This window comes from Pseudorca crassidens, chromosome 1 (assembly GCF_039906515.1).
Source record: "Pseudorca crassidens isolate mPseCra1 chromosome 1, mPseCra1.hap1, whole genome shotgun sequence".
Classification (NCBI taxonomy): Eukaryota; Metazoa; Chordata; class Mammalia; order Artiodactyla; family Delphinidae; genus Pseudorca; species Pseudorca crassidens.
The window spans coordinates 16,379,209-16,401,735 of record NC_090296.1 but is presented as its reverse complement, the minus strand read 5'-3'; the positions used below and the strand labels follow the sequence as shown (position 1 = coordinate 16,401,735).

Sequence of the window (22,527 nt, the reverse complement as noted above, 5' to 3'; positions counted from 1 at the left end):
GCAGCCGCATGGGGACATATGATTAAATGAAATACGAGTAAGGCAACAGACAGGCAGTAAATCTTAGCTGAATGCGTGACACACTTAGCAAGCCTTAGTTGACATGGATCTTCATCCTGGTAACAACTTCATCCTGGTTGCTTCATAAGGTACTTGCCGCTGCCAGTTGAAATGGTTCCAGGCAGATAACCCTAAATTGGCAGGGAAGTTGTGGATTGTCCTGGGATTCCTGCCACATCCGGCATTGGTCTGAGATTTCTGATTTCCTTGGTATTGAAACAAATTGAAGAGACTATTGAGAGGCTGCAGAGAAAGCATCTCTGATCCCCAGGTCTGATTGTTTTGCCCCTTAACTGCAAACGTAAATTTAAGTGTCAAGACTACGATTATACCAGGAGGAAAAATTTATCTGGGCAGTCCCGTAAACACACTCGTCAGGCCCTTATGATATCTCTAGGTTCTTAATGGACAATATGCTTACTCTTTCCACCTTCCTAAATTACTATAGGTCTATTGTGATTTACCAAGGACAGTCCCAGCTTGTGTCTATTGTCCTAACATAATTATTGATAGTATCCCTTTCACCCTCAAAAATGTTCTTGCTTGTATGATAAATTATATAGTTCCCTGTATATTGGCCACTTGTTTTCTTCCATTTCTTCTTTTCCCCATACAGCACTTATCTGAACTACCTTCCTTACAATCACCATTCTGTGATTCAAGTCAGTAACTTGTCAAGTTCCATAGATGTACCTTCTCTGAACTCACTCTGATCCATCTGTTCTAATAAAATTTTAAACATGAGCGGAGCACCAGTGGATGCAAGACGTGGCTGATAAATCAAGTAACTGCTAAGCTTCCTACCAACCCTGAGATTTTATATCTGGGATATGCATGTAACATCTGCATAATCATGTAACTAGAAGAAAATAGAGGAAAAAATACCATACAAGCGAAACTGGGAAGTTGAAACCAGAACCCAGCATATGTCATTCTGTAACACACTGTTGCACCTTGTATTTGGAAGGCACACCACAAATATTTGTGCAATGTGTGATATTTGTAAAAGAGGAAACAGAATATTTAACAGTAAATATGTACCACTAGTTCCCATTAGTTCATAACCAAAGTAATTCCTTACCAGGGAAAATGTCTCTTGTTGCAAATTTCTAATCTACGCTCAGGAAACCATTAGACGAGAAAGTTTCTAATAGGGCTTCCCTGGTGGCGCAGTGGTTGAGAGTCCGCCTGCCGATGCAGGGGACACGGGTTCGTGCCCCGGTCCAGGAAGATCCCACATGCCGCGGAGCGGCTAGGCCCGTGAGCCATGGCCGCTGAGCCTGTGTGTCCGGAGCCTGTGCTCCGCAACGGGAGAGGCCACAACAGTGAGAGGCCCGCGTACCGGGGGAAAAAAAAAAAAAAGTTTCTAATAAAAAAGCAGTAAATACAAGCTGAGAAAGAGAGATCCTTGAACTGCTGGGCACGGCACTCAGATGTGCTCAAGACATGAGATAAAGGGAAACGGCCGTTATCAGACAAGTGATTGTGTGTTCGGCTTCCCTTGCTTCTGTGGTTTCAGGGTCCCTGATATACACCAGACAGTAGGAAAGAAGCGTCTCTCAGTTCTCAAAAGTCAGATGAGTTTAAAAAGTAAGGACAGTTTTTCTCTTAAATAAGCAACGTTTCTGAGTATCACAGCTGTACTTCAGCCACAGCAAATTTCTCAGTTTTCTGAAGTGATCAAAATCAGATGGTCTTGAGAAAAGTGAGCAATCTTGCCTTTTAATGAAACGTTATTGATAAAGTCTGTTGTCTCACTTTAAGAAATGGCTTTACTTTTAGAAGTCTGAATTAGGTGATGGTGTCTTAAATCACTGGAAGAGGATGGGCTTTTTAAAACATGATATTGGGACAGCTGGATAACTATTTGGGAAAAGATCAAATTTTAGATCTATACCTCACACCACACATAAGTATAACCGCCAAATGGATAAAGCTCTAAATGTAAATAAATGAAACCTTACAAGTTCTATTAGAAAACATGAGTAAATTCCTGTATAACCAGGGGTCTGGATAGGACTCAATATCTTGACACAACAAAATAAATTTTGATTTTTAGAAAATCACTGAAAAATCATATAAGGGGGTAAGAAAAAAGAATTATTTATAAAAGAAGTTGGAAACATTTCTTAAAGTAAGAGTCCTCTGGGGCCAAAAGTATGAAGTATTTTCTTATCATGAACTATCCTGTAACATCTGTCATTTATCTGATCTTTACAACTTGTACGTAAGTTGCTTGATTGCAGTTGTTAATTACATCACCCGCTATTCAATGACTTCTCTCTGTAAACTCAGGGCTTTATATATAAAAACAGTAAAAATGGTTCAAAGGATAGAACCCACATAACGGAATAAATTATATATTGCTTACTAAACATCTTCTTAAGCATAACTACAGATAAAAATTGCTATAGTAAGGAGGAGTGTGGTATAGTAGTTAAACGATCAGCCCTGGAACCCCAGACTACATAGCTTCAAATCTCTCCTACCACCTACTAGCTGTGTGATTTTGGCCAAGTTACTTTACTTCTTTGGGCTTCAGTTTAACCATCCATAAATAGAGATGATGATAGAGAAGTTGATATGAAGGTTAGCAGAATTAATATTTATGAAACATTTAGAAGAGTGACCACCATATTTATATTTATATATATATATAATCATACTGCATGCTATGAAAGGGTTTATTATATAAATAATAACATAAATAGAATACAGATTAACTATAGTGTAGCTCTTGAGTTTATTGCTCTCCACAAAACTAAGACAGTCCTGAGGAAAAGGATTCTTCCTGTCTTTGTACTGGTCTGAATTTTTTTTTCTGTTTTCGTTGTCTACACTCATCCAAATCCATGTCCCGTGTGGCTGCTTCCCCTCATGTGAGTCTTGGTGGGAGGCAGATTCCACCTCTTTCAGGAGTTAAGGCGCCACATCCTCCCTCTTCTCACCCCCAGCAGCATGGGCTCTAGAGCCCCAGTGACCCAGCTCCCTCAGTCAGTTCCCCAAACCTGTGACTTTGATCTTGGAAGAGTGATTAGATGTATGGACAGCTGAGAAAGCACCCTGGAGCAGTGTCAGAGTGCAGAGGAGGTGGTGGCATAGAGGCTCCACCAGATGGGCTTCAAGTGCCAGGAGCAGTAGGGTGAGAAGTGCCATCCTAACCTATTGCTCAGGCAGGATGACCTGGGCTGTCTTTCTAGTCCTTTGGCCCATTTCACAAGACAGGTTCTGCAGCCTCAGCAGCAATTCTGTGCCTTATCTTGATTTCTAAGTCTTTCATTTTTGCTCAGGTTAGCCAAAGATGGTGCTGTTGTCTGCAGCTGAGAACCCTGACTGATACACCAGGTAATAATCAAGACCAGTTGTGATCACTGCAAAGAATTCTCAGCCTCTGGGTCTGCATTAACCCTACTTTAAACACTGCCTTCACCACCTGTAGTTCTTTTGTTGGTAATTGTTTTTTTGGGTTTTTTGTTGTTGTTTTTGGGTTTTGGTTTTTCTTTTGGCCGTACTGCGCAGCATGTGGGATCTTAGTTCCCCCACCAGGGATTGAACCCACACCCACTGCAGTGGAAGTGTGGAGTCCTAACCACTGGACCGGCAGGGAAGTCCCTGTTGGTAATTGTTAATGCATGGATTAGTTCCAATAAAGGAACTCCAGGAAGTTTTGCTGTCCTCCTGTTTCACCTGTGATATGTCTATTCTTCTTTGGATCGTCAATACCATTTTCTGCACTCCTACCAGGGGAAGAATTCTAGAGTCCACCTAATTTCAAGTCTTAGGCATGAAGAAAATAAGAGTACAAGAGGTTCCCATGGCTCAAAAGATTTTTTTTAAACATCTAGTACAATTCCATCCCACAAATGTAAGGCAAAGCACATACATAATTTGAAATTTTCTAGTAGCCACATTAAAGTTAAAAAAAAAAGCAGGTGAGATTAACTTTTGATGATACATTTTATTTAACCCCAGATATCCAAAATATTATTGATAAATATGTAATCAGTATGAAAATATATTAATAAAAGATTTTGTGGGGGTTTTTTCATAAGAAGGTTTCAACAATCTAGAGTGTGTCTTACACAGATAGCACACCTCAATTCGGATTAGCCTCATGTCAAGTGCACAATAGCCACATGTGGCCAGTGGTGCTGGGGTTGGACTGAGCAGATCTCATGTATGCCAGGCCCTGGGTTGCCTCTGGCTGCTAAAGATGAGATTGAAGGATATCCACTCTTTGCTGGGGCTGCCATAACAAAATACAACAAAACAGTGGTTTAAACAACAGAAATTTATTTTCTCAGAGTTCTGACATTCAGCATCAAGGTGGTGGGAACTTTGGCTTTTTCTGAAGTCTCTCTCCTTGGCATGCAGGTGGCCACCATCTCTCTGCATCCTCACACGGTCTCCCCTCTGTGCATGCACATCCCTGGTGTCTCTTTGTGTATCCAAATTTCCTCTTCTTATAAGGATACCAGTCAGATTGGGTTAGGGCCCATGCTAACAATTTCATTTTAACTTAATCACATCTATAAAGGCCCTATCTCCAAATACAGTCACATTCTGAGGCACTGGGGTTAGAGCTTCAACATATGAATTTGAGGCAGACAAAATTCAGCCTGTAACAATATCTAACAGTGGTTCAGTTGTAACAAACTGGTAAATGTCAGTAAAATGCTTTCCTGAGTTCCAAGAGCCATTCTGGCAAATTATTGAACCTGAGGAGTGGGTTGTGGGAACCCCCAAATGACAGCCAGTTGGTCCAAAGTACTGGAGACTGAGGTCTTGTGACCAGCATCTGAAGTGGAAACAGCCCTGTGGGATGGAGCTCTTACCTTGTGGAATCTGGTGCGTACTCCAGGTAATTAGTGTCAGAAGTGAACTAAATTGAAGGACTTCTAGCTTGTGTCTGGAGTACTGGAGAACTGGTTGTTGGTGGAAGGAAAACCCACACACACTGGGTGTCAGAGGTGTCCTGCAAGGAGAAACAGAACAGTAGTGGCCAGTCGTCCCAGGCACCAGCCTGCAGCAAACATAACCCCACCATGTTCATTCATGCCTATTTGTAAGAATTACCTGCCAGTACTTGTTCTACATTCACTGCTGTGATCTTCCTCCCTAGATTTCCGACTCCCGTCTCCATACTCTGACTGCCAGTATTGTTTTGGGCTCTATCCCTCCAGTCACAGGCTACTTCAGCAGCCCTGGCTTCTCACTTTGCTTAATTGATTTTGACACCAACAGTTTGGATGAAAGACCTCCCCCTCCTGCATTCTGGCCCCATGGAAGCCTCAAATGCTGTTTGGTTTCCATCCCCCACTCACTGTACTTCTCCCCAACATCAGGAGAGGATAATTTGGACAACAACCTGCTTTCCCACCCCATCTCAGACTTTGATTACTGGCTAAATTGTTTCCCTCTAAAATTCATATATTGAAGCCCCAACCCCCATTGTGACTGGATTTGGAGATAGAAACTATAAGGAGGTGATTAAAGTTAAATGAGATCATAAGGATGGGGCCCTGATACACTAAGATTAGGGTCCTTATAAGAAGAGACACCAGAGTGCGCTCTTGTGGGCTCTCCCCCCGCCCCCTGCTCTCACATCCTCTCTCTCTCTCACTTCATCCCTTCTACCCCACCACCTCTACCATGTGAGTACACAGTGAGAAGACAGCTGTCTGCAAGACAGAAAAAGATCCCCTACCAGAAACTGAATGGCAGATACCTTGACCTTGGACTTCCAGCCTCAAGAAGTATGAGAAAATCAAGGCTTCTACTGTTGAAGCCTCCCAGTCTACGGTATTTTGTCATGACAGCCTGAGCTGACTTATACACCTACTGTCTGTCTGTACTGCTTGCATGTCCAAACCATAGGATTAAAATTTCTTTTTTTTTTTCAGACAGTTGTCTTTTAATTAGCAATAAGTAACCATGATTATTAGGAAATTTTGTTTAAAATGAGTTAAGTATATGCCATAAACCCAGAGAGTTAACAGAGTATTTTGGCTACAAAAAGGGAAAATTTCTTGAACACTGACAATTGCCTGAATTAATCCCAAATTCATAATTTCTCCATGTCACAACATTCACATCAACTCAACAATATATATACTGAATTTGTTTTCTGTTCCTGTGTCATAAAGTATCCAAAGTTCAGTAGCTGAAAACAACAAATATTTAGTATCTCTCAGTTTCTGTGGGTTGGGAATACTGGATCACCTTCACTGAGTGGTTCTAGCTCAGAATCCCTAGTGAGGTTGCGGTAGGGATGTTAGCAGGAGCTGTAATTATCTGGAGGCTTGAAGATGTACTTCCAAGATGGTTACTCAGTATTGTTGGCTCACTCAGATCCCCACCACGTGGACCTTTTCTCACGACAGGGCAGCTGGCGTCCCTCAAGACCAAGTGAGCAGAGAGAGAGAGAGCATGAGGAGGAATTCACAGGATTATTCTGACCTAGTCTCCAAAATAGTGCACCATCACTTCTGCTTTATTTTCTAGGAATGAGTCATCTAGTCTAGCCCACACTCCAGGGGAGGGAAATCGGGCTCTACCTCTTGAAAGGAGGGGTGCCAAGGAATTTGTGAACATATTTTAAAATCACAACACTTACCCATGATGCATTTCAGCAAACCACTCATATGATATAGTATTAAATATTGCAGTAACTAATATTTTGAGGGCTTATTCATAGAAATGGGTATGATAAAATGATATAAGGGATTTACTCAGTTACTGCACGTTTGCAAAGATACTTTAGCATCCTCTAAAAAAGCACCAAGGAAAATAAACACTCTAGCATTATTTTCTGTAAAATGGCAGGTATTCCTATCACTCTTGGGTTTTCACTATAATCTCTGCTCTGCTCTGCTCATTCTGCGGATTCTGGTATGACCCACAGCTTTGGGTAACAGAACCTGCCTTCCCCAGTCCAGATGCCATAGAACCCACAACACTTAAGCTGGCTTCAGATCCTCCCTCCTGTCTGTCCCTAGCCCCTCTGCCCCAGTTGACTCAATTTTTTGCCAATCATTTCTACTTCTCTGCCCTATCCTTTGGATTGAACCTCCTTAAATATTAGTACATGTCTTGGTTAAATCTAAGTTCATGAAATATTTTTTCGATCCTAAAACTTAAACGATTAGCTGGTTATCCCTACCATAAGCAAACTCAACAGATAATTCCACAAGGACTTACACTTCTTATCCTGACTTTAAAAATTAAGCTAATCAGCAGTCTGCACATCCGCAATACATCAGAGGAAACTATTTGGAGTTAATCTTCTTAAATTTGGTTATTTCAATAAATGAATATAACAAAGGAATTAAAAGGCATTTATGCAATTTACAGACATCATGAAATACATATTAGATGTTCTGAAAAGGTATTTAAGATATTAAAGACTCTAGTCCTTAGTTTGATAACATATCTCCATTTTAACTGTTACTATACTTACGTTCAGACTTAAGCTTTAAGTTAAAATCATTTACAAGTCTGAAATGAGAGGCTGTATTAGCTCAACTGTTTTGAAAAGGGCAGAGCTAAGTGAACTAATGGTACAATGATGCAGAATGGAATTTAAATACTGATGAAGGGATAATAGGGCTGTAGGGGAACAAAATCTGCCACCCCAAAATGTGTCTCTTTGGTATGAGAATTGATTTAGACTGATTATTTTTAAGAAACAGAAGACTTGGGAAGTTTTTCTTGCTACCTCCCCCCTTAACTGTCTAAGAGAATTTGGATAAAGGGCCTGTTCCCAGATTAGAGCTATCACCAGAGATATCTGCAAATGTGGACTGTGATGGGGGAAACTCAGCAGAGCCTAGAGATCAGAGTCCTCTGTGTGCCCCATTGTCTCTGCAGGACCCAGCAAACATTTGTTTACCAAACATTTGCTTTTTCATCTCCATATGAATTGCCTTCCTCCTCTTTGCAGTCCTGAACAACTACCCCCAACATCCTCTTTTGTCTTTAGCTGAAGATAATACTTAAGGTGAGGATTTCAGCCATTTTAGTGATTTACTCAGTTTTCCTGGGCCTCTCCAGTGCATACATGCTATTAAACTTTTGTTTTATTTTCTCCTGTTAATCTGTCTCATGTCAATTTCATTCTTGGACCAGCCAGAGGAACACAGAAGGGTAGAGAAAAATTTCTTCCTTTCTGACAGGGTTAAAGTACCAAAAGCAAGCAAGAATTTGAACATAAAGTGTTTCCATACTCTTCCCTTTTTAGAGGTTCTGTTCTCCCTGCCTCTCCACCACCCACCCCAACAGTCTCTTACCCAGGCAACCATCCTGTACACCAGTTGTTCTCAAACCTTGGGGCAACTGAGCCAACGTGCCACAACTACTGAAGCCCGCGTGCCTAGAGCCTGTGCTCCACAACAAGAGAAGCCACTGCAATGAGAAGCCTGCGCACCGCAAGGAAGAGTAGCCCTCGCTCGCAGCAACTAGGGAAAGCCCTCACGCAGCAGCGAAGACCCAACACAGCCATAAATAAATAAATAAATAAATAAATAAATAAATTTATTTGTTTATTTTAAAAAATAACTTTGTTCCTTAAATAAAACAAAACTTTGGGCATCAAAACTACTTGGAGTGTTTTTTATAACACACATCACTGAACTCCAGCCCCAGAGCTTCTGATTCCCTGGGCCTGGGGTGAGACTGAGAATTTTAATTCTCCAATGTTCAGAGGTGACATTGATGCTGCTAATCCAAGAAGCATACTTGGAGAACCATTGATGTAAATGGATCTCAGGCAGCTTTGCCATAATGTAGAAGCCAAGTAAGGTTTTATCTGACAACTTAATATTCCGCCACCCCCCCCCCCCCCCGCCCGAACACAAGGAATATATTTGCATCCTTAGAAAGGAAGCCTGCTGGTAAAAGTTTCAAGACCCCCCCCCCAATAAAAGTCATCTAATAGTTACATTTTAGGCTCCTTGACAAGTAATGAGAAAAATATTTTTGCTCAGTAGTCCTATTCAAAGGCTTAATAAATGTTTGTTGAATTACACATTTTAAATCAAACACATGAAGTGGATTCCAATCTCAGGCCATAATCAGAGATGCCAGAAATAAAATATTCTTTATCTTTCTGTAACTCAACTAAAATTCCATTTCAATACCCCATTCTACCAAACTGGTGGACACTTAATCACAGTCAATTCAGGATCCTACGTCTTCTTCCTCTGGATTCTGCCTGTGTTTACTTTGCTAGGACTGCCATTACAAAACACCACAGACTGGGTGGTGTAATCAGCAGAAATTTATTTTCTCACGGTTCTAGAGGCTGGAAGTCCAAAATCAAGGTGTCAGTAGGGTTGGTTTCTTCTGAGGTTTCTCTCCTTGGCTTACAGATGTCTACCTACTCTCTCTGTCCTCACCTGGTCTTTCCTCTGTGCATGCGCATACCTGGTGTCTCTTTGTGTGTCCAAATCTCCTCTTCTTATAAGGACACCACCGATCAGATTGGATTAGGACCCATGCTAACAGTTTTATTTTCACTTAGTCATCTATTTAAAGAGCCTAACTCCAAGTACAGTCACATTATGACATACTAGGGATTAGGACCTCAACACATGGATTTTGGCAGAGAGGTAAGGGGATGCAAGTCAGCCCATAACACCATCTAGGATCCAGGGAGTTTGTATGTAGGTAAGGCTGGAGAGGTTTACCTCAAGCCCCAATTCTCAAGGCTGCCCTCTGTGCATGCTGGCCTCTCGTGAGATGTCCTCATTCCCTTCTGGTCCTCAGTAGTTAGCCCATGCAGGACTCACCTGGGTTGTCCCCCATCAATGCGGACAAGGCTTCTTCTGTGACACACTGGACCATTGGAAGCGCCATGAGGTGGGCTGAGGTCTTGCATCACTTCTGTGCACCCCTCGTGTGCCCTGACCAGCGCTGTGCTGGGCACAGGGGAATGTGGTAAGTTTGTCTCAGGCCTCTCACACATGTAGTCCTGAGATAGCCTCCTATCTGGACTTCACCCTGGACATGAGAGACAGGATCACTCTCCTCCCCACATCATGCAGTTCATCAGAGTAACTGTCACCCCACCCCCACCTCAGGGATTGCAGGGGAGAGGGTACAAACAGTCAGGATGCAGTGTCCCTGTATCAGGCAACCACATCTGAATTCTCATGACTTCCCTTCTCACAACCCTAAGCCCCAGCCCCACCGGCAGGAAAAACCTTTTATCTGTTCTTGGGGGCCGGAAGATTTGCTTTAGCTCAACAGATATTCTTCCAAGCAGATTGTCTGCACCTCAGTCCTTTTCATTCTCCTGAGTTGCATGAATCCTTTGAAACTCTAAACCTAGGATTGTCTTCTCCTCCCAACCTCGTATTTTTCTGCCAAGAATTCCTTCTCTTGAGGCAATAAATGCAAAATGGCTAATTGAGTGTGTGTGTGGGGGGGAATAGGGATGGGGTAAAAGGAAGTAATGCTGGGGAAATAAATCAGTATTTCAGAATGTTCCCTGCCATGTTTAGCTGCTACTTGAACTAGTGAAATTGCAGCAAGTGGAAAATGTGGATGCAAAGGACCCTTCATCAGCAGATTAGATTCTTCCACTGTCTGCCCCACGGAGAAGTTGGAGCCAAGCAAGACCACATTCACTTCCCCTTTTCCCCATGGGCAGCCCAAGTGCCCTGCACGGGCCAGTGTTGGGTGTCCATTCTGTGGCCTCAGGAAACCAGATACCAACATGCCAGGAACACCAAACCCCTCAAGGTAGTATTCTGAATGCTTCTAATTGGCTTTTTCTCACCTTGGAGTTGTTTAAATGTCAGAGACTCAACAGCTCTGGAATTTCCATCTCTTCATCAGCTAGCTCTGTAGTTGAAAATACAGTATTGTCAAATATTCTGGACTAAATAAGAAGCAGAGTTATTACAGGTTCTTAAATGTCCTATTATGTGGAACTGACAAAGTTTCAGCATAGGGCAGCCACAGTTTTTCTCCTAATTAATCAGAAGTGAAAGTTTGCGTTTCCTGTGCTTTGTAACAACATCCTTTTTTTCTTTTGAATAGCAAAATACATAAAAATCTGATGTGGATATTAAGATGCCATTTCCCTAAAAGCAGAAGTATAGTCTATTTAGGTAAAATAAGAAATTGTGAGTGTCATGAGATACCCATGTATAGAAGCCACAGATAAGTGGATGTGCAAAACCGAACAAAAATGAGAATTTTGGATTAGAGTGACAAGTAAACTGAAATCATTACTTTCATTTTTTTTTAAAGGCTTGTCTTACTATTAATTTTCTACATTGTACTTAAATTTTTTATTATTTCAGTAAAAATAGAAAGTATTCTGAATTTTTAAGTTCCTATATGCTAAATTACTTTGCAAATGTACTTTATAAACCTAAATGATTACTTTTATTATTTTCAATAAAAGACCTACAAAGGAAGTATAGGAAACCCATTATACTCTTGTTACATCCTGAATAACCTCAAGGTTAAAAATCTTGGTTATATCACAAGATCATCTTTTCCAGTTCTGGGGAGAAATTTTAAAAACCCTACCAACAGGAACTTCTAATGTCCTTTTACAAAGGCAGGCTCAAATTGTCATGATTACAGTTTTTAAAATGAAGTTAAATTTTTCCATCCCAAATTAATTCTGTCCTTATAAAGTAAAAATTTCCTCTTCGTGTGTAATAAAAGTTTATTAAAGCAAGGTTCAAAAGTGAAGTCTCTGGCTTTTTTATATCTCAGAGGTTCCAGGAGCTAATTTCACTTCACATTAAATCACTTACAGGGCTTCCCTGGTGGCGCAGTGGTAGAGAGTCCGCCTGCCGATGCAGGGGACGCGGGTTCGTGCTCCAGTCCGGGAAGATCCCACATGCTGCGGAGCGGCCGGGCCCGTGAGCCATAGCCGCTGAGCCTGCGCGTCCGGAGTCTGTGCTCCGCAACGGGAGAGGCCACAACAGTGAGAGGCCCGCGTACCGAAAAAAAAAAAAAAGATCACTTACAGATTTGGCAACAACTGTCAAGGTGTTACTATACTAAGTGAATTTTCATTATAACATCCCATGTCTTTCTCAAATAAAGTTTCAAGTCTCATAAAATTATTGATTTGCCTAAGCCAGTTAGTTCAAGTGGCTTTAGCATGGTTTAGCAATTTCTGATGGAATCTTCTCTTCCAAGAGGAAAATCAAAGGAGAAAATGGTTCTACAATAAAATACTGTATAGCTAATATATAATCCCTTTGAAAAAAAACAAAAACTTTACCTGGTTGGCTACCTTGACCCCACCATCATGCCATTAAGCAATGAACATGCTCTTTATACACACATCCGCATTCTCTCTCTGTTGTTTTTCTCCCAGGATCTTGATCACCCTGATTCCATCTACAACAGCCTCTCCTATTCTACACATCCAACGACTCATCCTATCTTTTTGTACCTCTCTTGGAGTATTTATCCATTTTTACTATTTTTACCATTGCGGTTATTAGCGCTTTCTCCTTCACTAAGTGATAAGCTCCTTATGGGTTAGGGTCAGGTCCTATATATCTGCCAGCACAGTGGTCTCTTAGGAGAGGAGGATAGATATATGTGTTGACAGACAAATGAGTGAGGGAGGGAGTGAATGAATGAATGAGATTCTAGTACATATTCTATCAAATAAAGCACATATAGTATCAATATACAATTGTAATTAAGATGCAAAGAGAAAAGTGAGTAATAAAAATTATACTACAGTAAATAATACATAAAACATCTTTTAAAATACTTAGGAGACTTCTGTTTCTCAAACTTGGATAATGTACATCCTTCTCATTAATATGCTGCTTCCTCATTGGTTTGTGATGAAATATGAGTGCAATTTCCTGTCCCCTCAATAATATTGGTTTCTCTTCTGGGTGCAAGCAGATTTATCTGGCTCCTCGGTCAACAAAATCATCATCCCAAGAAACATGGGTAAGTGTAAGATTAAAAAATAAGACTTTAAGTAGATAACATACTTTTGAATGATTGTCAGTAATATTTGCAACATTTTTTTCTAGTTTGGGCTGTATAAATGTGGTCATGCAAAGTATTATAAGACGGGGAGAAATGAGGATGACACATGTCTTCTCTACTTTGAGGAGTAGTAAAGGATGTCAAAATTTACATTTAGAAATAGGTAACACTATCAAAATATAAAAGAGGAATGCTTATGCTCCATTTCCTCTACAGGAAACAGTATATTGGCAAAATGAAAATTAAGTGGTTAGGGAAGAAATGTACCAACTCCTGGCTGTAGAGCTATCTAGCACCACTTCCTCAGCAGTATAAAGGTCTAGTGATATGTTTTTATACCATCAGAAACTATGTGAAATTTGAAAATAATATTTCCAGTATTAATTAATATTTCTAGTATGTATTAATTAATTAATAATTCTTAAGAGATGACTATCACATTGACACACAGTAAAGTGTTAATAAGTAGCTATTCAACTGATAAATGAAGGCAAATGTTTCCTATAACATTTTATCTTCTGATCATTGTCATCAATGGTTGGTACTGTTTTAATTCTGATTTTTACCAACCATCAATGGTTGGTACTGTTTTAGGAGCTGTGGATTATCTTCTTTGGGCATCAGGTAAAAATTAAAATCAGAATTAAAAACTTATCCAAATTTCTCAGCACTGGATCTAAAAACAGTTTTCTCAAAATATGATTAAAGCGATCAAAATAATATCTGAAAAGATGTATGAATAATAAGAATTATATATTCTGTTAAAATCTCAGATTCACACAAATTAATTTAACAGCTCTCCTCTGCAGCGTTTGGTATCATATGTGAAATGTTATTATATAAATTATATACTGAGTGCCTCTGGTTTCTCTGCTATGCTCTGGATAGGTGGCCAAAGATGATCTGCTTTCAGGAAATGTAGGGGACAACACAGGCTACCAGTGTTGTCATTAGAACAATATCAGTTAACATGTCATGAAGGCTTACCATGTGCTCAGTACTGAGTTTCATGTGTTATCTCATTTAATCCTCACAAGAATTCTGTGAAATGGTTGCTATCTTACGCCTGTGAAAATTGAAACTTAGAGAGGTGACAGAACACACATGGTCACAAATCCCCCAAGAGCTGCTGAGAACCTTTGAGTCTCCAGAGCCCTCACACATGTAACCACAAGCCCCCAGAAACACTGCCTCTGTTGCCCAACCCAGAAGACACCCAGTATCTGCTTCATTAAACCATTCAGTCTTATGGTTGTTTTAGTTAAGGCAGGAAATATTTCTACAGAGAAAGGAATTTATTCCACTGAGAATTTTGTAAGTCCTCTCAAAACTATTTTTCCATTTGACCCTTCCTATCTTTTTTTTTTTAAGATGAGCATTTGTTGAGTAACATGGACAAAGCAGGAAGGGGCACCTTCCTGCTCATCACCCAGTTCTCCCAAGTCCTTCTTCTAAGGAAGAATATTTTCATGGTTTAAGTGTTCTTCCCCAGACGCATGAGTCTAGTGATAGACATGATGTTGCGTAACCGTCAGAGTTCCATCCTCTGTATCTTATTAAATTTTGTGCATCTCAGACATTTTTCGAGTGTCATTTTCCTTCTTCACTTATGTTCTTTAGAAGTCTCTTTAATGAGGATTTTGGGGGCCAATGTTCTCAGTGGTAGTTTATCTTAAAATATCCTCATTTGTGCTCTCATTTTGAAATTTAGTTCTGTTGGGTATTCAGTTATAGGATGACATATATTTTCATAACAATTTGGAAATATCAATCCACTGTCTTCTGGTTTATGTTATCATTGTTGTTGAAAATGTCATTGTCGGTCAAAATTTCATCCTTTGTAGGTAGTCCATTTTTTCTCTCTGGCTCTTTTTTTTCTTAGTCTTTGGTGATCTGCAGCTTGATTGCAATGTCGGCTAAGTATAGATTTCCAGCTCTGTTTGTTTCTAATCTTATTTGGGGTTTGCTGAGCTTCATAAATCTGAGGATGCCATGTCCTTCATCACTTTCAGACATCTCTCAGTCAGCATATTTTCTAACATTGCCTCTCCCCTACTTTCTGTCTTCTGTCCTTGTGAACTTTAATTATACATACGCTGACCTTTTCACTTTATCCTCCATGTCTCTGTGGTATTTTCCTGTCTCTTTAGCACTCTGATAATTTTGTGTTATTTCTTTAGCTCTGTCTTACAATATACTAATTTTCTCTTCAGCTGGAGCTAGGCAGTCGGTTAGTCCCTGTGTTAATTTTTAATTTTATATTACTGTATTTTTTAATTTCTGAAAGGTCTATTTCAATCTTTTAAAAAATATGCCCAGTCATCTTTTATAGTCTCTTGAGCCTTACTCATGTGTTCAGATTCCTTCTCTTATTTCTTTAAATGTATTAAACATACTTGTTTTGTGTTATATATCTATTAATTTTATCTCTAAAGCTTTTGTGGTTCTAGTACTCTTCTTTCTTGCTTTTGCTGAATCTCACACATAGAAGCTAATTTCTGTATGTGTGTAAGTGTGTGTGTTTTCTTCTAGTGTGGTAGCAGGATATTTGTTCTTTTTATCCATCTATTTTTAAAATCGAGTGTGTTTGGGGTTGGGGGGTTTTAATCAGTCTATATTTGTTAGAACAAGATCTGTGAGAACTCTTTAAAGCCTGGGTTGAGGGAGCTTCCCTCAAGGCATGGTTTGTATTTACTTCTTCCACGTGCCTAGAATACTTATTCTTTCATATGGTAAACTTTTATTATGGGTGAATTTATTTTCAGATTATTTAAGTTGTTTATTGTTTGTTTTGTTGTGTTTCTATAAATTACTTTTTATATGTGAGGAAAGAAGTGAAATCATACCATTTCTTAGGAAGACATATATGCTGTATCTGCAGGTTATTCAGATGTTAGTTGTCAAGATTTTTTACATCTCATCTCACATAGCCTTTTGATTTCACTTTTTAACCTTAATTGCAATATAATCTGCATGCAGCAAAAAGGAACATATCCTAGGTGTACAGCATGATTCATTTTTACAAACTGAACTTGTTCATGGAATCAACACTCATATCAAGAAACAAAACATTACCCAATTCTCAGAAGTCCTGCTGGTGCCCTCTTCCTGTCATTACTCACCCACCACCACCACCACCACCACCACCCCCGCCAAAGATAACAGCCATCTGACTCCTCTTTCTCTGTTTTTTTTGTTTGTTTGTTTGTTTTTGTTTTTTTGCGGTACGCAGGCCTCTCACTGTTGTGGCCTCTCCCGTTGCGGAGCACAGGCTCCGGACGCGCAGGCTCAGCGGCCATGGCTCACGGGCCCAGCCGCCCCGCGGTATGTGGGATCCCCCCGGACCAGGGCACGAACCCGTGTCCCCTGCATCGGCAGGCGGACTCTCAACCACTGCACCACCAGGGAAGCCCTCTTTCTCTGTTTTTTATAACTAAATATTTAATATGACATTCTACATAGTTGTTTGCAACAATGTAGGTGGGCTTTGTTGAGAAGAACGGGAATGCATGATGGTTTTCCCACTTCCAGTTGGTCTTATTTACATTTTTTTATTACCACATTGTGAGTGGTGAAAGATAATTAATTTCGGCTTTAAACCAATTCACAGATGATTCCTGATCTAAACAATAGACCCTTCAAAATTCAGCCTCCTGACTCAAAAAACTGGGAGATCTTCCCCCCACTCCCACCCCGCTCCCGCCCTCCCCGTGGTAGCAGGATATTTGCTCCTTTTTAGCCATCTGTTTCTAAAATCAAGTACAGGAAAAATAAAAGCCTAAATAAAATGTTGCCTTATCCATTATATAAATTACTGAAAAGGAACGTGTTTAACCTTCCAAAGAAAATGTGTTGACAGATATACGGAAACATAAGGACACATTGTCAGAGTGTGAGACATGATGTAAGGTGATGATTCTCACAAGTTTATTTGAAGTCCACACAGTTTAATAGAGAACATAAAAGTGACATCTTTTAGAAAATGTAGGGCTGATTATTTTATATCTAGTTTGCAGAAATTTTCATTCACGTTGTTTTCTTTAATTAGAAGAGCCATTAGAGTTGAAAGACCTGTACGAATCCATCAGTGCTACTATTTAGGAGGAAAGTAGAAAATATTCTCTTCCTTTTCAACAAAGCTAGTCTGTGCCGTAGCAAAAATACCTCAGACATCTAAGGCATTTTTATGTAAAAGGCAGAAGACAAAATAGTTGAGTCAAGAGGCTTTAGAGTTAAACCTAGGATTGCAGCCAAGTTCTACCAAGATTAGACAGGCAATATGGGGCTAATTGCCTAATATGTGGCTCAATTCTTCTTTGTAATATAGGATTGTAATAAACAGCACAGAGTTACAATAAAACATAAATTATAATAAATATGCACGCCATTTTATATGGAGTCCAGCACACAGAAAGCCCTCAGTAAATGGATTGCTACCCTGATTTCTGACAGCATAGATTAACACTACCTGGTTCTTCATCAGATAATATGTACCCTTTCTGCCTGCCTTTTTCTATCCCTCTGCATTGTTTCTGAGCCTCAACCATGTTATTGCATGTAACAATAATTTGTTCATTTTCATTAATGTATAGATTTCATTGTGTTAATATAGCACAATCTATTTACCTCTCTTAACACTAATAGGCATTCCAGTTGGGGGATATTACAAATAGTGCTACTGTGAACATTCTAATTCTACCACACGTCTTTTGGGAACCACATGGATGTATTTCTATTGAGCATATACCTAGAAGTAGAGTTGCTGAACCATATGATTTGCATAAGAGCCAAACATTTTTCTTGCCAACGTATATGAGAGTTCCAGGTGTTCTACATCCTCACTAAGACTTGGTATTTGCTATCTTTTTTCATTCCGTTTATTCTGGTGGGTGTGTAGTTGTATCCCTCTGTGGTTTTAGTTTGTAGATTTCTGACGACTAGTGAAGTTGAGCACATAGATCCAATATTAATTCACTATTGGCCTGAAGTTTATGGAACCAGATTAATAGTATAGACTCAGACCCCATTCCCAAGTGAGGACCAGCCAGAGGCCATGAGTACTCAGGGATTGTTTTTTTTATGATAGCTCCTCACAGAAACAAAGGTAAGACAGGGAATTTGCCAACGTTCCCTGCTGTCTGTCTGCAAATATCTGTAAAGTTTGTTATTTTGTTTATTTTGATGGCTGAGGCTCCTGGATCCCAGCATGAGTGGGATGTCGAGGACCCCATGCTACCTGTGTGGGCCCATGCCCTGCCACTGGCCCATGCCCTGCCACTGGTCCATGCTCTGTCACTGGCCCATGCTCTGCCACTGGCCCATGCCCTGTCACTGGCCCATACTCTGTCACTGGCCCATGCCCTGTCACTGGCCCATGCTCTGTCACTGGTCCATGCTCTGCCACTGGCCCATGCCCTGCCACTGGTCCATGCCCTGTCACTGGTCCATGCCCTGCCACTGGCCCATGCCCTGCCACTGGCCCATGCTCTGTCACTGGTCCATGCTCTGTCACTTGTTCTCTGCAGTCAAAGCTCTAGTTAGTTCCTCCAGATCCACGTATGCCTTAGGGTACCCAGAGCTTTACTGCTCACTTACCTCTCTGATCTTAGCTCCTGCTTCCTTTTTTTCCTCTCTGGAAGGTTTCCCTATTTATTTAAAGGCTGTTTAAGAGGGGGAGAGATAAATTGGGAGATTGGGATTGACATATAAACACTACTATATATAAAATAGATAACTAATAAAAACCTGCTGTATAGCACAGGGAACTCCACTCAATACTCTGTAATGGCCTATATGGGAAAAGAATCTTAAAAAAAAAAAAAGAGTGGCTATATGTATGCGTATAACTGATTCACTTTGCTGTACACCTGAAACTAACACAACATTTGTAAATCAACTATATTCCAATAAAAATTTAAAAAATAAAAGACTGTTTATTCATATTTTTAGGTGTGGAAAAATTAGGTGATTTCAGGAATTTTAGTGCTCCATTTTGTGTTAAGAGTGACATATCCTATGGGCTCTGGATATGGTTTACTCTCCCAGCAGAATACTGGTGCCTTGTGGTGGCAGGTCTCTTTTGTGCTAAGGGCGCGTCGACACTTGGAAAGGGACGGTTTTGAGGTCCTGTAGGCCTCACAGCACACAGGAAGAGGACATGTCTTCCTCCCCCTACATGGTGACTCTACAAAGCTTTCTGTGAAGATTCCCCTCAGATAAATCATCCAAAGCACCAACAGGACTCACTAGCAGAGGAATAAAGCTAGTAGCTCTCTATTCCAATACGGAGAGAAGGATGGATTCTCTGTTCCTACGTGGATGTACATCAGACATTTTTAAAAAGCTAACCTAGTAAACAATCAGGTATAAATGTAGAAACTGATGACCACAGATTTTACCCAGAATGGAGCACATTCTGCCCTCTCTTTCACAAGAGTACGAGAAAGATAACGTAAATCAGCCCACAAAGAAAGCAAAGGAGAAACAAATGAGGTAGTGTTGTCTAATTATTTACGAAGTTTCAGCAAACTGCTATATTTTCAAGTGCTTCACTTTATCAAACTTCTTGTGACAATTTTTTCTTGGCTAATAAGCATATTTTGCAAATAAGTGCCTTATACATAGATTGCACACGAAATAAAAAAATTGAAATCCTATAATCATACAGTTTACCATACACTCAAATGCATTTACTGATTACAAACAAATAATTGAATCCGCCATCTTTTTTTTAAATTAGCTTCTAAAATGACTTTTAACTTTAGTGTTGCGTGCTTAGATTGTGTTTAGTGAGCAATATAATTCCCTCTAACCTGGCATCCCTTGGATAATTCTTATTTGAAAAAGGTCAAATATCTCAGCCTGATTTCATTTACTGAAGTCAATTAGACAATTTTCCCTTTTTAAACACCTTCATTGTATGCAATTTCATGCATTTTGATATCCTCAATAAATGAAATAAAATAAGATTGTTTCAAAACTCATGATGTCTCTTTTAAGCACCCAAACTATTCTAGTTTGTCTTTCATTACAGAAACGAAGCCATTTTAAAAAGAGATGTCAACCTTTGTGAAAATAAAGCCTTCTATATTCACGTTCGCCCCAATCTCCTCTGAGTTTCACGAAGAAAACCAAACTGAAGACAGCATTCTATGAAAACTGATGGATAATGTGGCGAATCCTCCAGGGTTCTTCATCAGCAGGCTGTGAGAATAAGCACATGGACTTCTGCACATTAAAATCCCTGATCACTTTAGTAACTGCCGGGAACCTGGATCCTGACTTCCAGCCATCGATACCTGTGTGAAACTTGATCTCCACTCATCCTTTAAGACCATTGATGAATCCATCAGAACTTTTGAAAGCAAAGGACAACTGAAGAAATCTTAGTGAAAGAGAGTTAGGTGTTGAAAACAAACTACCAAGAGACAAGACTTATCTTGGTACTTATCATCTAAGAACGCATATAATCAGCACCTAAAAAAGAAAACATGAACAGCACATGTATTGAAGAACAGCATGACTTGGATCACTATTTGTTTCCAGTTGTTTACATCTTTGTGACAATAGTCAGCATTCCAGCCAACATCGGTTCTCTATGTGTGTCTTTTCTGCAAGCAAAGAAGGAAAATGAATTAGGCATTTACCTCTTCAGTTTATCCTTATCGGATCTGTTGTATGCCTTAACTCTCCCTCTATGGATTGATTATACTTGGAATAAAGACAACTGGACATTCTCTCCTGCCCTGTGCAAAGGGAGTGCCTTCTTCATGTACATGAACTTTTACAGTAGCACAGCTTTCCTCACCTGCATCGCGATTGATCGGTATTTAGCAGTTGTCTACCCTTTGAAGTTTTCTTTTCTTAGGTCAAGAAGATGTGCGTTCATGGTGAGCCTTTTCATCTGGATATTGGAAACCATCTTCAATGCTGTCATTCTGTGGGAAGATGAAACAGCTGTTGAATATTGTGATGCCACAAAGTCTAACTTTACTTTATGCTATGACAAATATCCTTTGGAGAAATGGCAAATCCGGTTTAACTTTGCTAGGACGTGTGTAGGCTATATGATACCTTTGGTCATCATAATGGCTTGCAACCAGAAAGTCTACAAAGCTGTGCAGCAAAATCAAGCTACAGAAAACAGTGAAAAGAAGAGAATCATAAAACTACTTGTTAGTATCACGTTGACTTTTATCTTGTGTTTTACCCCCTTTCATGTGATGTTGCTGATTCGCAGCGTTTTAGAGCATGATGTGAGCTTAGATGAACGTATGTTTGACCATAACAAGCCTGGGAAGCAGAGTTATAAAATCTATAGAATCACAGTTGCATTAACAAGTTTAAATTGTGTTGCTGATCCAATTCTGTACTGTTTCGTAACTGAAACAGGAAGATCGGATATGTGGAATGTATTCAGAGTCTTTACTAAGAAGCTTAATAAATCAAAAGGACAAGGAAAAAGCATACTTTCTATGTCTACAAAAGATACTGTGGAATTAGACATCCTGGAATAGAACCACGGTCTAATTTTTTAAAGATATGCAATATTATACCATCAAGATTATATTTTCAAAAGGAAATCTCAGCATGAGAGGGGAGTAAATGTTCCCACTGAGGGACTATTTTAATCCTCTCCGATGGAAATATTTCAAACGTGTGCTCTATAGCTCCCTGACTTTTATTAAACAAGAATGAAACAAAATTGAATATATTCCTAATGACTCAGGGTCATCACTGTAGAATGGCAATTGCTTTTGCATCTGTGCTCTAATCGCTCAGTCCAGTAAGATGTACTAGACCGTGTGTTTTTAAATTGGTGAGCTTCGTGTCTGGTTGTTGTGATTTTTCTCACTCTTTCTATGGATCTCAGGCTATCATTTCTCCCAGCCAACAACACCAACTACTAAATACTGCTTCTAATCTTCTCATTAGATAACAAACATTTATTGAGCCCACTCCACGTGCTAGGTTTTGTGGTAAGTACTGGGGTTACAACAGAAATGATCTCATAAGCCTTTTGAAGCTTATATCAGTTTGGAAACATAGCCACTGAGCTTGTAAGTGTTCTTTATAAAATAAAAGTAAATAGTCTCTGAGTGAGAGTCTGAAGGTCTCGTCCATTATATAAAGGACATGAGCTTTGTGAAAGTTCTTTCAGTTAATCAGAGAACTTTTTACTTTCTTTAAAATCACAATTTTTAAAATTTTGATTCTTTCAAAATTTGCTGTTGAGTACAGTATTAGAAGTTTAATGTTTAGACAAAAAGATATACTATAAACAAAAAAGACATTTATTATATTAAATCTTACATTCAGAGACTTCTTTGGGGGTTTAGAGTATTTAGAGAATCTTGATATAATATATTCTTTTATATTTATATTTTCTCATTACAGAAATTACTCCGCCTAGTTTTAAGTAGGCATTAGGTAAACATTTTTCTTAACCAAAGTATTTTTTAAGATTTTCGAAGATGTTTTTAT

General features: G+C 39.6%; 1 protein-coding gene, 1 long non-coding RNA gene and 1 pseudogene across 3 annotated transcripts; 2 read left to right on the top strand and 1 right to left on the bottom strand.

The window, feature by feature from the left end:
- Positions 1-4,169: 4,169 nt before the first annotated feature.
- On the bottom strand, positions 4,170-13,870 carry LOC137219695 (uncharacterized). 2 transcript variants are annotated; one of them, XR_010941209.1, is made up of 5 exons: positions 11,835-13,870; positions 10,841-10,905; positions 9,849-10,059; positions 4,896-5,035; positions 4,170-4,306 (listed from the first exon to the last, which is right to left on the bottom strand). It is a non-coding gene; the product is annotated as an uncharacterized lncRNA (long non-coding RNA). The 2 variants fall into 2 exon arrangements; XR_010941208.1 differs by lacking the exon at positions 4,170-4,306 and having other exon boundaries at positions 4,372-5,035.
- Positions 12,902-22,142, top strand: GPR65 (G protein-coupled receptor 65). The gene is made up of 2 exons (XM_067728619.1): positions 12,902-13,002; positions 20,078-22,142. Exon 2 carries the CDS (start codon positions 20,535-20,537, stop codon positions 21,558-21,560), a length of 1,026 nt encoding a protein of 341 aa, XP_067584720.1. The 5' UTR covers positions 12,902-13,002; positions 20,078-20,534; the 3' UTR covers positions 21,561-22,142.
- Positions 12,944-22,527, top strand: part of LOC137219690 (trafficking protein particle complex subunit 2-like) — a 30,633-nt pseudogene continuing 21,049 nt past the window's right edge.

Coding starts and splice junctions, on each gene's coding strand:
- GPR65 (XM_067728619.1), top strand. CDS start 20,535: ATGAACAGCACATGTATTGAAGAACAGCATGACTTGGATCACTATTTG.